Source organism: Podarcis tiliguerta (genome assembly GCF_965153285.1).
Source record: "Podarcis tiliguerta genome assembly, chromosome: 2".
Classification (NCBI taxonomy): domain Eukaryota; kingdom Metazoa; phylum Chordata; class Lepidosauria; order Squamata; family Lacertidae; genus Podarcis; species Podarcis tiliguerta.
The window spans coordinates 36633510-36650209 of record NC_139535.1 but is presented as its reverse complement, the minus strand read 5'-3'; the positions used below and the strand labels follow the sequence as shown (position 1 = coordinate 36650209).

Sequence of the window (16700 nt, the reverse complement as noted above, 5' to 3'; positions counted from 1 at the left end):
GGCATTTTTGTTACTTCAAATAAATAGACAAACAAACTTCTGCATATCCAGGAAGCCCTCATCTAGAAACCACTCCTTTATTTTTAAATGACCCTATTTCATTTTCAGACACTCGATCGTCTGAGTTCATTGTTACAGATTGTGATCATGGTGACTCAATATTTGGTTGGTTGTAGAAGGAAACTTCTAACTTTCCTGTCAAAAATGGAAATGTCTGTGAATGTCTTTTTTAAAATGGCCAAACAATCAGTACTACCCCATATTTAATTTTGTATATGATTTCTGGTGATAAGTGCAACACTTACTACCTTAACACTAGACAAGTAGCATCTTATCTATAGTCCTAAATTGGGGCATCCGATTTCATGGCTGATCATCCTGTTAGAGGAAGTGTTAGTCCTTTGGGTATGGGAGTATTAGTGAATTGTTTCAGATAAACATTTCCTGCTGGAAGTACTTAGTATTTGAGTTTTAACCATTTTCACAATTTTGTTTGCCATGCATTAAATCAGTTTTTAAATTATTCAACATAGGTGCAAACCGTACAGACAACATTATCTGAATCTCCAGTGATGACCAGCCCTTCCCAACGCATCCAGATAATCTCCACAGATTCTTCAGTAGCTTCACCACAGCGCATTCAGGTATAAGGGTTTTCCCACCCGTGAATTTGGTTATATCATCTGACTTTTCTCTCTAGCTGCTAAAACTGTATTTTCAATCATAAAACAATTTTATTTTAAAAGAATCATAGTAGCAAGGGATCTTGAGGGTCATCAACCCCCAGCAATTCAGGAATCTCAGCTGAAGCATCCATGACAGATAGCCATTCAACCTCTGCTTATAAACCTCCAGTGAAGGTCCACCACCTTCCAAAGGACTCGGTTCCACTGCTGAACAGCTTTCACCATCTGAAAGTTCTTCCTGATATTTAATCAGAATCTCCTTTTTTGTAACTTGAAGCCATTGTTTCGGGTCCTAGTCTCTGGAACAGGAGAAAGCAAGTTTACTCCAACTTCCATGTGACAGCCCTTTAGATATTTGAAGATGGCTATCATGTCTCCACTCAGATGCCTCCTATTCCAGCTGAGCATACTCAGTTCTCTCAACTGTTCCTCATAAGGCTTGGTTTCCAGACTTTGATCATCTTGGTCGCCCTCCTCTACACTTGTTACAGCTTGTCAGTATCCCTCTTAAATTGTAGTGTCCAGAACTGGACAAAGTTTTCTAGATGTGGTCTGACCAAGGCAGTATAGAGTGATACTATGACTTCCCTTGATCTGGAGCTAGACTTCTGTTGATGCAACATAGAATGGCATTAGCCATTATTATTATTATTATTATTATTATTATTATTATTATTATTATTATTAGCTGCTGCATCTTTCTTCTATGTGTTCAGTTTCATCCTTAGTGAGAAGACAGTATTATTACTAATAGTTATTACTTAACAACTACCAGATTTTGTTTCATTATTGGAACTGTATTTTATGTTTACATCTTGCCACAGAAATTATTCTTGCTTATTTGTGCACTGTGGATGGTGTGTGCATTGGGTGGAATCCAGTTGGTCCTTCTAGCCCTGTTTTTCCAAAGGAGGCATCTGCTAATGGAGATGGGGAGGCCAGTTTCATCCTCTCTATTGCAGCCCAGCACCCCCCCCAAAAAAAACCTGTTTGGGAGGGTTTGGAGACCCTTCAGAACAAAATTCAGGGGGAATTGTGGGCTGTAGTGGGGAGAGAAAACATACAAAAATAGTCTTGTCTACTGATCCACTTCTTCCTGGATCAGAAGTCTTTGCACTTGTGCAAATGCACCAATTGGATGTAGCCAATTCATATTCCATACTGATTTGCATTCTGAGTTGTCACATACATATCATGTACAGAAAAGTTTTTTACTTCTTCTATACCCTTTTGTGGCTTAACTGTACATATAACCTAGCAATGGAGGGAAAACAGCATCACTTTTTGAAGTTATAAAATATGATTCTACTAAATTGTTAAATCTCACATGATAAAATATTTCCATTTTTGTTATAGATTGTCACAGATCAGCAAACAGGGCAGAAAATCCAAATAGTAACAGCAGTGGACTCATCAGTCTCCCCAAAGCAGCAGTTTATATTGGCTAGTCCAGACGGAACAGGAACAGGGAAAGTGATATTGGCTGCACCTGAGGCTTCTAATACCAAGCAACTTATCTTTACCACCACAGATAACATTGTGCCAGGCAGAATACAGGTAAACACAGCAATTAAATAAGGGTATATGTGCCAGCCATTAAGCAAAGGAAACGTTACATAGCTTATTAAAAATAAAATGTTTGTTTCATGGGATGATCTATGCAGTGAGTATAAGATGTACGTGTGAAACAAAAGTAATCATATTCACCACAATAAATAAATAAATATGAATGCTAAACAAAAAGAATTGCCTTTGAGAATGAGTTATGTGTTACATGAGGCAGAAGGTATATAGTTTTTCCTGGATTGTTATATATACTGATATGCTTTATGGTCAGTTATAACATGTCTTGTTACAATCTGATTCATCTAAAATGATTTACTGTTGAAGGATTGCTTGTTTTATCTGAAAAAAATGTAAGTGCTGCCACAGTTCAGGTGGCTACTGATCAGCTCTTTGCAGGGTTATTTACTTAATTATACAATAATTTATATCCTGCTTCTTCACTCAGAGTGGCTAACAAAATATAAAAACAAACACAATAATAAAACAAACCATAATTAAAACAGGTTACCAAAAAACTAAGAGAAAAAGCAGCTTGAGAGAACAAGAGCAATGAGAGCCAGAACAATAAATAAATTAAGTAACAAGCAAGTCAAAGGTTTGAAAAGACATCTTCAAAATACTGGCAGAATGCAAATAGGATGTTATTTTGGGGCAGGGAGTTCCAGTGCTGCCACAGAAAAAACTCTTGTACATTGTCACAGAACAGCTGGTCTTAAAGGATAGGGTAATTCACATGGGAAGAGGGGGTAGTTTGATTCTAAACTGCTTAGAGCTTTAAGGATAACTGGCACCTTGAATTGCACTCAGAAATGAAGGGGCAGCTGATACAGTAAGACACCAGTTTGCCCCATGAATTTTTTATTGGCAGCATTCAGCACCAATTGAATTGAATTGATTTTTTCAAGGGTAGCTCCACATAGAGCATGTTACAGTAGTCCAGTCAATATGTGACTAATGCATGTTGGACCAATGGTAGGTCTGACTGCACCAGTAATGGGCACAGCTGGCACACCAGCTGAAGCTGCACACAAAAGTACTGCAGGCCACTTGAACATATTGTAACAAGACCAGATCCAGAAGTACTCCTAGGCCTGAGGAGTGCGTCCTATCCACAATAGACTGATATTTTATCCCTATTCTAGTAGGCATACTGGCTGATAGTACCTCTGCCTTGTCCAGATCTAATTTCAGGCTAGTCACTCCAATTCAGCAGCTCTCCAGAAGGAAGCTCTCCAGAAGGAGATGGCAATAAGATATAGAACTGAGTTATAAAAATTGCCTCCAGAAGATTGCCTCAAGGGCATGCTAGTCTGCAAGACTTTTGACTTCATTAGGAATGTATGGAGCAAGCCTGCCATATGATGCCAGCCAGAAAACATTTAGTTGTAGAGCTGCCACTAATGTGATTTTTCTCTTTCCATTGGCCTGTTGTTAATCCAATATAAGGTTTTTCATGTTGTCTTCAAACCACACCTGCACCTCTGTATCCTTTCCCCCCTTTTTTCTCACTGTATTCATATTTGTCCATTTCATTATTTTTTTAAATCTCAATTTTTCTGCATTTTTGTTGCTTACTCACTGCTGCTACTTCTGCATGGAACATCTCCCTTTCCAGGGTCTCCGTACTTCCGCCCTTTCTTTCCTTGCAAAGTACCTAAAATCCTGTCATTACTTTCACTTGTCTTCTATGTTAACTTGAATGGGACTTCTTCTGCTACAACTATGTTTAAAATATTTAGGCAGCTCCTTTTTCATTTAATTTGAGATGGAGAGTGGCACTGTAAGCCTTCTAAATATTTCATTTTAGATTGTGACTGACTCTGCCTCTGTGGAACGTTTGTTGGCTAAAACTGATGTCCAGCGACCCCAAGTAGTAGAATATTGTGTTGTCTGTGGAGACAAGGCATCAGGTATGTTCTGTAGAAGAATTATTAGATGCGGTGCAAGAAATTGACTTTGCTTACTGATGTCAAAAAATGGCACTTGTGGATTGTTAAACAGATGAATTTGATTTTAGAACATTGTTCTGGCAAAACAGCTCAAGCTAGATATTGCCCAGCAGAGTGTAGTTCTATTCCTCTTTCTCCTGAGAGTAAGTAGCAATATTCTGAGGGGCTGGAGAAGAATAAGCTGCTACATGTTCATAGGTGGTGTTGAGGAAGCTTCTGATTGATGACATGAATTGCCTGGCCACATTTGGGTGTGCCTGGCATAGCAGCTTCACAACAGATGGAAGTTTAAAATCAACCCCTAAGAGCTGTTATACATCTTGATCCTTATGCAAGCAAAACTCAAGCTTACAATCCAAATATACAACCCTCAGAAAATAAAGTATTTATCACCATCAGAGTAAGCCTGGGGATTATTGCAAATATAGTCTGCTCAACTACTTTAACTTCAAATTCTAGTATTTTTACGCTCCTACATACATCACACCGGTTAGCAACAGAAACACAATAACAAGGCCATTCTTGTTTCCTGAGCTGAATGAAAGCATAGTTAGCATTTTCTGCTTTCTGAGTATCTGTGGGTAGATACATAAATTCAAAATCTGGCATAGGGCTAACTTTTCATTTTTTTAATGCAGAATTCAGCATTAATGCCACTTCAGCTGTCCACCTTGTTTTAGTCAACTCATTGCTGCCTAACAATCATAGGAGGGACATGGTTTGAAGAAACAGCACCAAAAACTCATGCCAAGCAGCATTATCCCCCTAAGAGAAGTTTTCTCTTATTAATGGTTAATTTGTGCTATGCAACATGAGGACTCCTAATGCTGACACAAAATCAGGAGTGGCCAACATGGTGCAGGCACTCACCCAGCAGCAGCATCACTGTTCTTTACCTAGACAGGGGTGAAAGGTCATTGGCAAGGTCAAGACTGCTTGGGTGTATCAGTATACCTGTGCAGCCCCAACCTGACCACCACTCTGCCCCACCCTTTAGGGTTGCTGCCATCAAGGGGCGCTGTGGCCCCCTCCTGCCACGTCAGCCACTCTTGCCCAAAATTCAGTGGCTGACTAGGAGCCAGACAAATGCAGCATACATCATGGCATTCTTAAAGCCCTAAGCTGTTTCTGGTCACAGTTGAAAATATTGATGTAACCTTTAAGGTTATTTGGTTATTATTCTCCCACATGAATCTGCCTCAGTGTTACGATCATCCTCAGAGGCCCCTTATCAATTCTTCCACCCTGGCAATGAGATTGGGCTTATAGCTGTGGTGCTCTGATCCACTTGGTACTGAGTCTGATGCGTTTCATTTGCCCATGACTTAGATTAAGAGTTAAGCTGGCCCTACACTGGCATATATTTAACTGTTTTGTGTTTTCTACTTTTAAACCTTGTTTTTTGGTGTTTTGAATGCTGTTAGTTGATCTGCCTTCAGGCTAAAAAGCTGGATAAGAAATATTCTAAATAAAATAAATGCTATGAGTAACCATTTTAGAACCATACTAGTACATCACTGATGGGTTTAAGCACAAAATATACCCCAGTCTAACTAGCAGAATAACATGAGACTTATGTGTGAAACCTGAAAATGCATGCCAATACTTGAGGATTTTCTTCTGATTGGAATACAATGCATATTAAAAATGTGAAAAAACTGAAAAGCAAACCACAGCAACATCTGAACAAAGTACCTTGCGTATTATAAAAATAGTTCTAAAATCCATCTTCCTGTCACATTAGTTGTATATTCTTAAATTTCTGTGTTTTTTTAGGTCGTCACTATGGTGCTATCAGTTGTGAAGGATGCAAAGGCTTCTTTAAAAGGAGTGTGAGGAAAAATCTGACCTATAGTTGCCGTAGCAACCAGGACTGTATCATCAATAAACACCATCGGAATCGCTGCCAGTTTTGTCGGCTAAAAAAATGCCTTGAGATGGGAATGAAAATGGAATGTGAGTCTAAAATACACAGAGTGGTTCTTTGTCTATCAATGATAGATATGCATAGACAAACAGCCTGTTCTGTCAAGTATAGGTTAGAGGCTTGTGGGTAAAATCAATTTCTATTGTTCTTTCTTATGATTTTTCATTATCCAAAATCAAAATTTATTTAATGTTTTATATTCTAAGCCATAGTTTTTGGATCATTTGCATTGTGAATGTTAGAAATAAGCATTAAATGACTTACAGTGTTTTTTGTTACTTCAACCATGTAGCAACAATGGTTGAGGTTTGATAATATTCCAATCACATTACAAAAATAGCTAAGATGCTATTCATAGTGAAAGGTGTATCTAAAGGTCAGATACCTTGAAAAGTGGCAGTATGATAAGAAGTAAGAAAACAGCCACAGGGCATGAGATCCAGTAGCCTGACAGTACAACTAGGCAGAACATTGGAACACTACTAAGTAAGATGGCATGACTTGACAGTGATGAGTAATGTCTAGGATGGACATGAAAGTTATACGATGGTAGAAGCAATGAGGTCACTCTTAACTGAATAGAAGCTGCTTTGTAGGTAGCTATTATGCTTAATAATGCTGCCATGTCTGCAGGTATCCAGTCATGGTTTAGGTATGATTCATAGTGCCAGAGCACACGGAAATGCCGTTTACCTTCCCACCACAGTGGTACCTATTTATCAGCTTGCACTGGCGTGCTTTCGAACTGCTAGGTTGGCAGAACTGCTATCTTGGGCAGAGCAACGGGAGTTCACCCCGTTGCACAGATTCGAACTGCTAATCTTTGAATCAGCAATCTCAAGAGGCTCAGTGGTTTAGACCACAGTGCCACCAGCCATCTCCACATTTCTGAGATTGAACTATTGGGTAGAACTGTTGGGTAGAACTGGAACTGGTGCAAAGCATTCACTTTCACTGAACCAAATTGAGCTAAGACTACACAAGCTAAAGTCTTGCTTTAAGAATTTACATGTTTTACAAGTCTTTGAATGAATGATTTACTTTTAAAGCTCTGTATCTTTATGTGATTTAGCTGTACAGAGTGAAAGGAAGCCATTTGATGTGCAACGTGAGAAGCCAACGAACTGTGCTGCTTCAACAGAAAAAATCTATATCAGAAAGGACTTGAGAAGTCCTCTAATAGCAACCCCAACTTTTGTAGCAGATAAAGATGGGGCTAGGTATGTGACAAATGAATCTTATTGAGGTGTATGTAATTCTGAGCTCTTTCAAAGTCACAGAAATAGAAGATAGCATTTAAAACATGACTCATTTGGTTTCTAATTAGTCCCTAGTTTTAAGATGGTTCTTTCTTGTGAGTTCAAATGCTATTATAATGTATCAGTATGGAACTTTCCATACTTACTTGGATATTACCTGTCTTAAGTCATGATGTTAATAAGAAAATATAGCTTCTTATTCTTATTCTTATTATAAAGGACACAATACAGCTTAATGTATGACAGAACCTTGCCTCAAAGGATTTGTACTGTTCAGGCTGAAATGAGGCTCTGATATTGTAAACTCCCTGAGACAAAGACTTGTCATGTGTTCATCTCTGTTGTATCATGCAAAATGAAAGGGCCTCTTTCTTTCACAGAACGCATTGTGATCTAGCAAAGGCTCTTGCTGGAGCAAGTGGGGAAGGGATTTTTACTGAATTTCCTCTTCCTTCTGCAGTCTCCCTTCCAAGTAGCCACTCACCCTGTTCCAGAAAGATCCCCTAAACATCTAGTTCACGTTTTGGGGGGGGGGGGCATACAGGGTAGAGGATGAATTGGTAAAAATCGTTCTACTCCTTCCCAGCAGTGTGGCCGTTGCATGAGTGGAGTTCTGCTTACAGGATAACTGGGTCCAAGTCCTAAAGTGTTTACCTGTCTATATGAGAATAGCCAATATTCACATTTTAAATCAGAGGTGACTAACCTGTGGCCCTCAAGATGTTGTTGCATGACAACTCCAGTCATCCCTGGCTGGGCCTGACAGGAATTGGCTTCTAACAATATCTGCAGTGCCATGGATTAACTATCCTGCTTTCAAACTTGAAGATACTTTGATAGAGAAATCTATCAGAACTGAAAGGCATGGCACTACCTTTGATTATCTGAAAGGGAAATGGTGTGGTTCTTTAATAATAGATTATTACTCACGCTCCCCTTTTTTGAACAGATCAGCTGGCCTTCTTGATTCAGGGATGCTTGTGAATATTCAGCAGCCGCTAATAAGAGAAGATGGTACAGTTCTCCTGGCTACAGATTCCAAGGTATCTTCCGTAGCTTTCACTGTACAGTCCATATTTTGTTGATTCAATAAGGTGCTTTCTGTGCGGATATATATGAATACATCATTCCTCACAAGGAGCACAGCTCAGTAAAACTATTGAAGGATGATTGTGTGGAGTAGATCATATCCCATCAATGAAGAAAAAAGACTTGGCTCAATCAACTGGCCAATTTATATTTTGTTTATTTTATTTTTTTCAGTGTAGCTTTAAATTGATTTTCTCTTCATTGCCATGTTGGGAAAGTGGCATAATGGTTTTAATAAATAAGTTTACTTAACACATATTCTTTACATAGATATATATTTCTTTTGTAGGCTGAGACAAGCCAAGGTGCCTTGGGGACGCTAGCAAATGTTGTAACTTCACTTGCCAGTCTCAACGAGTCGCTTAATAATGGAGACACTTCTGAAATTCCACAAGAAGACCAATCTGCAAGTGAGATCACTCGGTAGGTACTCCATATTAAAAACTTACTTATCTCCCAGTCCATTATATGTAGTTAGTTCACTGAATAAACTAGAGCAGCAGCATGCCAGGCTATGGATAATAGGCAATGCCTTATATTAAAGCATCAATGTCAAGTTCTATATTTAGATTCTGTCATCAACCTGCATAACTTTAATTACTCTGTTTAGCATTTCAGGGAATGGGTTATAAATAGCAAGATAACAGAATGCTGCTGTGAAGATTCTATGACAGTGAAGGGATTTTCTATTAAACTATTTCTAATTTGCTGTTTTCTAGTCATGGGATTCTACTACAGAATACTCTCTTTAAGTTTGTAATGGATACAAATGTGACCTAGAACAAAAACTTTCAGTGTGGAATGCTTCTATTCAGAGCCATTTTGTTTCATTTCATTCACTGATAACGTTCAGTCTTTGGAAAGTGGGGGTGGGGAATCCAGCCCTTGGAGTTCTTATACCTCCCTTTTGTGTGTAGAAGTTGCTATTTTGGTAACAAAAGAATAAGTACTCAGTGGCCTGGTTCGCATGTCACAGTAAGCCAAACTATGGGTTACCAGGACCACACCAAAAATAAAACTGACATCATAATGCCATTATTCAAATCTCTGGTGTGACTTCACTTGGAATACTGTGTACCGTTCTAGTTGACTCAAAAAGGGTATTGTGAAATTGGAAAAGGTTCAGAAAAGGGCACACTTGAACCTTGTGGGGATCCTCTGAAGTTGAAGATTCAGAACAGTTAAAAGAATTACTTCTTCATGCAGCACATAGTTCAACTCTGGAACTCCCCATGAGGCAGTAATGACCACCAACCTATGTGGCTGTAAAAACGAATTAGACAGAGGAGGAGAGGGATTATCAATGGCCACTATCCGTGATGGCTATATTTGGCCTCCACAGTTGGCGACAGTAGTGCTTCTGAAAACCGGTTGCTGGAAGCAACAGGAAGGGATAATGCTCTTGTGCTTGAATCCTTCTTTCCCACAGGCATTTGCCCACTAGATGGGTCATTGGCCTGATCCAGCCAGCTCTTCTTATGTTCTTATGTGGGCTCCTGAAGAGGAACTTGCAGCTGCTTTGCTCCTTCCTAGACTTTTTTATTGCTGCACTGAGCTAAGCCAACCTGTGGCTTGCTGTGTTGCCTGAATAAATCTTGACTGTAGTTCTTCAGCAGTGAGGAAACAGCTTGACCATGAGCGTACATTCAGACAACACACTAAGCCAACCTTTGGTTCAGCTCAGCACCGCAAAAGAGTAAAAAAAAGACCAGGAAGGAGGAATGCAGCTGCAAGTTTCTCTTTGGGAACCCACACATTTGCACAGCCCTGGTAACTATAGTTTGGCTCACCATGCATGACATGTTAAGCAGGCCAGATAATTAATTCACTATTGATACATATGCATCTGTGTACAGAAGTATAAGTGACATTATGTTTTAATAGACTTACTCTTCTTTGCAGTGCATTTGATACTTTGGCTAAAGCACTTAACACCACAGATGGAGCAACAGCTCAGAATCTGGCAGATGGGATGGATCCCACAGGTGGTGGGAACATTCATGTAATCAGTAGGGATCAGTCTACGCCAATCATTGAAGTTGAAGGACCCCTCCTTACAGATACTCATGTGACATTTAAGGTGTGTGTGTTCCCTTAATTTATTTGGACAAATATGCCAAGAAGCTCTAAAAAAAACCCACAATGACTTTTAACAAGCAAAAATAAGTCAGTGAACATCATCTTCACTTCCCATGCTGTCTGTTTTCCTTGAAAGTTAACTATTTCATTGGAATCTCTTCAGCTGATGCCCATATTACAATTTATAAAGGAGGGAGCAATGGGTTACCCCTTAAACCCCAATGGTAAATTAAATAGCATGTGACCACACATGCTTTCTGGCAGCTACTGAAGTCTTTTGACTGAAAAAGTTCTCCAGCTTCATAAAATTTGAGAGCAGGACACATTACTTGACTATAAAATGGAAGAGTTTTGTGACTATGTACCAAATGCCATACATCTGTAAAATACAAAAATGAATTCACAATATATGTGTAAATTTCAGACTTTTCAAATTGCTAATAGTTTTATGCATTGTACCTGAGTTACTCTATATTCACAGTCTTGAAGTGTTATCCCTAACTGTATTGCAGACCCTATTTTAAATTCAAACCATTTCTTTCTGAATACAAAGTGTGGCTTCATTTGAGCTGTCATTTTAATGGGGCAGACTTTATATTAATAATGCTGGATTAAACTGTTACAGAGTTTGAACGTTTAAAGAATTAACACTATAAAGTATAAAGGCATATGGTATATTTATGGTTCCATAACGAAAGGCTCTGAACATGTTCTGTATCCAAAACGCATCTATTAATGATTTTTGAAAGAATTGATGAAAATGGGCTTTTATACATGTACATTTGTGTTCTCTTACAGTTAACCATGCCAAGCCCAATGCCAGAGTATCTGAACGTGCATTACATCTGTGAGTCAGCATCCCGCTTACTTTTTCTTTCCATGCACTGGGCTAGATCCATTCCTGCTTTTCAAGCACTAGGGTGAGCAGATGATTTCTTTTTAATTTTTTACATAAGGAATTGGAGGGATCTTCTCAATCTAAACTAGCTGTGAAAAACGACATTATCACACATCAAATGACACCTCACTCTTCCACCTGTCAGACTTCTGACTCTTCCATGTCCCCACTTAGTTCTCACTAGACTCACCTCATTATCTTCTACACATTTTCCCACTATAACCCCAACAGATAACTCAATCTTTTCTATCTCCTTATATATCCCAGTCTCTATTTCCCCTTTGTACCAAAGCCTTTCCAACACCCCATATTCCTTTCACCCTTATTTTGTTATTGGTGCATGTGCTTCTGGGTTATGAAGCTGGCTTGCTGAAACTAATTATTTGTTAAACCACAACCCCAAATACAGATGCAACAATATGCAGAGCTGAAGGAAAAGCTAAATAAAGGTTTCCAGTGTCCTCCATCCAGCTACACTGGAAAAAAGAGAGGAGGGGAAAGTGCCATCCCCATGAGGCTAGGTTCATGAACACTGTGCTAATCCAAGGTTGCCAATATTTTTATACCCATGGGTACATTTGGATTTCTGAGCAAGTGCTGGGGTGCCACCCCCTCCTAATCACACACAGACGATAAAGTACCTATATGCACACTTTAGAACTGATCTGAACCTTGGAAAGCTCCTAGAGATGAAAGAGGAAATGGAAATATGCAATTTCCTCATTCAGCCCTCTTCAAGGAAGAAGAGGTAACAACCCTCACCATCTCATGGCCAAGGGGACAGTGAATGGGAGGTGGGGGCTTAGAAGCTTCTCAGGCACCAAGGAAGACCTCCTGGGCACCACATTAGCGGCCTTTGTGTAAACCATGGTTTAGTGTGAAATCCTAATGCAGCTATCAATTTGAGTTAAACCATCAGAAAATATTACACAGATCCTATTGTGTATTTTGCTAGAATATTTTATGTCTATTGTGGGAGGGAGCTTAAGCAGTTCAAAGTAACCAGCACATTATCTTTAAATAAGGGTTCTACAGTTTTCTTTCTGTAATCAAGATTCTACTGACTTTTTATCGAGTTTTGAAGATTTCTGTAGAACTTGGGAACATTGCTTTTTGGCACAGGCTATGAAGTAGTTTATTTCATAACTGCTGATATTCTGTTTGTCAGATATTTTGCCTGTGACGTCTTTTCTCCCTCTCTTGATTCTATGGTTCTTTCTTAACTGTAAGTTCGTATCTAACATTACATATTCTGTGTTGCTGTTCAGCATGAAGACTACCAAGATGGGGGTGGGATCTCAAAAAATACTTGGAATGAGGGGAGCAAGCAAGGGACATTGTAAGCAGCTGCCATATTGTCCATTTTTCAAGACAATTTTTCTTCCAGCTGTAACTCTTTTTTAAATGGGAACATTTGCCCTCCTACAAGCTAACACAAATTCCACCATTCTTTTCAGCACAGCAACGCGAGCCAGTCAAACATTGCATGTAATACTATTGCATAAAATAAACTTACCTATAATGAAATCCTAATGGAGCCCTAATGTTCAGTAGTTACAAAAAAGAATTATAATCTATGCAGAAAAAATGATACTGATAAATCTTACTATATTTATTTGCTTTTGCACCTTTAGGCAGGACTGTAATACAAGCCTCGTGCGTGCATGCTGGAATGAACTGTTTACTTTAGGCCTTGCACAATGTGCACAGGTGATGAGCTTGTCAACTATTCTGGCAGCCATTGTCAACCATCTACAGAACAGCATACAGGAAGGTATGTGTGGCTGTTTTTTTAAGGCTGTGATTCTAAGCACAGTTAACAAGTTGTAATCATGTCATTAGGACTTGCCTTCCAAGTATATGTGTTTAAAATCTAGGTACTAAAAGCATCTGTTGGGTGGGAATAAAAATTTTACTAAGTTGTTTCTAGAAAAAATGTTTCACCAACAACAAGGCATGGAGCACACGTGTTAGGTTGTATATTCAGCCGCTACATTGTGGTTGACGAGGAAACCTTGCCCACTCAGCAAGGCAGAGGGAAATACACCAACCACTGTAATATTTATTCTCTTGTGCACATATTTGTTTTCTGTCATAAAGGTTTCCTTGAAGAATTTACTGATTTTCATACTTAGATTTATGAAACCAAATCAAATAGTTCTTCAGAAAAACACAAGAGTCCTTTGGCTTTTTTGTGTTTATTTTTAAAATTATAGGCAGAAGTTTTAAATGGAGCTCTAAATGTGGAACAATGATTGTAGCCTATTTAATAGGCACTTGACAGTAACAATTACTGTATGAAAGCCAATGAATAGCCACTTAACTGCACTAGAAAAACTATCTGAGAAACAACAGTGCCATGCATGAATTTTGGCTTAATTCTTTCCATAGAGAACAGGTACCAGCTGGAAGGTACCTACTGGATGTAGAGATTCTGAACTGTGGAATACCTTACATGGTTTGCAAAAAAAAGGTCAATGTTTAGTAATAAACATGAGTAAAATGTACATCTGGAATTCCATACCTTTCTGTTCTTGCCTTCTTTCATTTCTGGATATAGCAGAGTCTGTCCCAAGAATGCTGCCTTTGTCCAGCAGATAACAGAAATATCAGTTGTTGTACAAAAACCATCTGCTAGAACAGTAATACTATATTACTAAGTTGCAGGCTCATGTATCTACAGGATAACGTTTTAGTACGATGGGTTTGGTTTTGGCTGTCTTGTTGTGCTTGTTATGGCTCTAGAAAAATAAAGTTAGCAGTTACCAACATTTACTGATTTAATTTGTTAAATCCTTTCAAACTTAATTATAATAGGCAGGTTCCGCCCCCAAGCAAAGCCCTCAAAAACAACAGAACTGATGTAGTTCCTCTGGGCAAGGAAAGAGGCAGGATATTCAGAGGCCATGGAGAGGTAGGTGCCCTACGTTTGATTAAGTGTAGGGCTGTAAGATTTTCCAGCATCCCAGATTTGTGGAAAGAACAGGCACAGTGAAATTACTGGCCTCGTGGAAAGCAAAGGATCACAGTAGATAAGAGAGCTTGCTGCAACTGTATGGTTGTAGTGCACTGCCTTTTGAGTTAAACCAATTTTTGAAGGCCATGGATAGATAGAATAATTAAAGCAATGTTTCTTGCCCCAAGGTTTGGGGTGTAGGTTAGATTAAACAGCAAGATCATTGCTATTCTTTGATCAAGAGAAAAGGACAACTTGCAGCCTGCTATTTGTGCAATGTTTAACAAATGTAGATTAAAGGTTTTCAATATTATGATGGCAGAAAAGTCATAAATATCTACAGTTATTACCAACACAGGCCAAGGAAAATATTTAGGTAATAGTGAACTTTGCTTATTTTATATATAGGTCATGCAGCATGCAGTTCTTGACAGAGGAAAATGGGGAACTAGTTCTTGAATGGCAACTTTCTGTTCACAATCTTTTTCTACAAATGGCAACTCTGCTCTTTTGCATTGACTTGCATAAATGCAAATGTTGCAACATAAAGACCAAAAAAATGCCTCATACTGAGAAGGAATCATTCCACAAACCTTTACAATTTAAACTCCCCGACATTATACCTATCATCTAAAGAAAAATGTCAAGTGCTCTTCAATTCTGATAAATTACAACAAAGATTGGATTTTCCTCAGTCGTTTTAAGAAAAAATTGAAAATAGCATGAAGGAGTCGACAGTCTTGAAATGTTATCACACCCATGCCATCTTTGCCCCCTACACACTTCAGCCTGGCACCAATTCTATAGTTTCCCAACTAGAACCACCTCCTTACCTTGTACACTGCTTCATTAATTTTCAGATTGTCTACACTGTTAACAAAATAGCAAGGGGTAAGTTTCTGGCATATGGAGGAGAGTTATAGAAACATTCAGTTAAATCTATGAAGCATTCAAAAGATGAGGGTAAGCTGCTGATTCCAGTCTGCTAGATAAAGCATATATTTCTAAATATGCATTTATAGAGGGAAACTGTCAATCATCATTACATTAAGCTTTGTCTTTCAAATAACTAGATTACATGCCTGTCTGGGTAATGCATTTTAGGTTACTTGGCAGTCACTTAGGTCTCCAGTGAACATTTGGTCATATTCCAAAGTCTCTGTAATTCAGTACATATGGATGCTTCTGGTTTACAAATCAAAACTCACTGAGTAACCAGACATGTGGAAAAAAGAATGAAATTTAGCAGCTTGATACATTTTTCCATGAAAGACTGCATACGTTTGAACAGTTTAAAACTGGTTGTCATCTGAAAAAGTCTAGATAGTTGGTTGACTTACAGTTTTGCGCTCTGTTAAGAGAATGTGTAATGTCTACTTGTAGATAAACTTTCCGGAGACCGAATAAAACAAGTGATGGAACACATCTGGAAGCTTCAGGAGTTCTGTAATAGCATGGCTAAGCTTGATATTGATGGATATGAATATGCTTACCTTAAAGCTATAGTCCTCTTTAGTCCTGGTAAGGCATTTGGTAATTATTCCCTTCTCTTAAATTCTGTTTTGGTGCTCAATTTACAAGAGGGTAATACTCTTGACACCAGTTAAATCCAATGCTGAAGAAAATGCTACGAATGAAGGTACTTCATAATATAGTTCAATTAACTGACATATTTTTGTTTATTTTTCCTTTTGGTTTTACTGGGATTTACTTATGTTTAATATCAAAGTATTAGCCATATGCTTTCTTAAAAGCTATATTATTAATCCACCTTTCTGTTGCTATTTCTTCTGTCCACATCTGGAATAACCCCAGCTGCATGAAATACTCAGTAATACACTTGAGGATAACCCTCAAGCAGACAGTGTAAGGCCGGTGGATTGCAACCAGTCTGCTACAGTTTTTCCACAGCCTGCACACCACTTGTGCTAACTTGGCTTTCCAGGAGGAAGCATTAATAGCGTGGGATGCAGTCTGCAGAGACATTACCTATCCTTGTGCCAGAAGAAATACTTGATGACAAAACTAGCCCTTCACTGTTGATTTTCAGTAAAGAGCTGAATTATGCAGGACATCTAAAGTTTGGGAGAAGGCTTTGTTTGCAAAGCTGACAGTGTTTTGTATTGGATGTGGAATATTAACAGAAATATGTCTGGTAGCTTTTAATTTTAAAAATTATAAAGGAAAATGCTATTACCTATTACACCCACTTACAATAAATTTGTACTGTTTAAGAAGCAAATTAACAGTGCAGTCATCTCCTAATATTTAACTCTGTAATTTGTCTCCCA

The 16700-nt window shown here is 38.5% G+C and overlaps 1 protein-coding gene across 3 annotated transcripts in view; it reads left to right on the top strand.

Annotated features, from left to right (window-relative positions):
- Positions 1-16700, top strand: part of NR2C2 (nuclear receptor subfamily 2 group C member 2) — a 39971-nt gene that overhangs the window by 13947 nt on the left and 9324 nt on the right. The window contains exons 3-14 of one of the 3 annotated variants that reach the window (XM_083426977.1): positions 534-644; positions 2043-2243; positions 4060-4162; positions 5978-6157; positions 7201-7348; positions 8337-8430; positions 8766-8899; positions 10379-10556; positions 11354-11475; positions 13088-13227; positions 14271-14367; positions 15991-16048. In XM_083426977.1, the coding sequence (XP_083283103.1) occupies positions 534-644; positions 2043-2243; positions 4060-4162; positions 5978-6157; positions 7201-7348; positions 8337-8430; positions 8766-8899; positions 10379-10556; positions 11354-11475; positions 13088-13227; positions 14271-14320 (1461 nt within the window). In that variant the 3' untranslated portion in view covers positions 14321-14367; positions 15991-16048. Of the gene's footprint in view, positions 1-533; positions 645-2042; positions 2244-4059; positions 4163-5977; positions 6158-7200; positions 7349-8336; positions 8431-8765; positions 8900-10378; positions 10557-11353; positions 11476-13087; positions 13228-14270; positions 14368-15269; positions 15374-15792; positions 15931-15990; positions 16049-16700 lie in introns of those variants that run through there. The other 2 variants (XM_083426978.1, XM_083426976.1) reach the window with 2 other exon arrangements.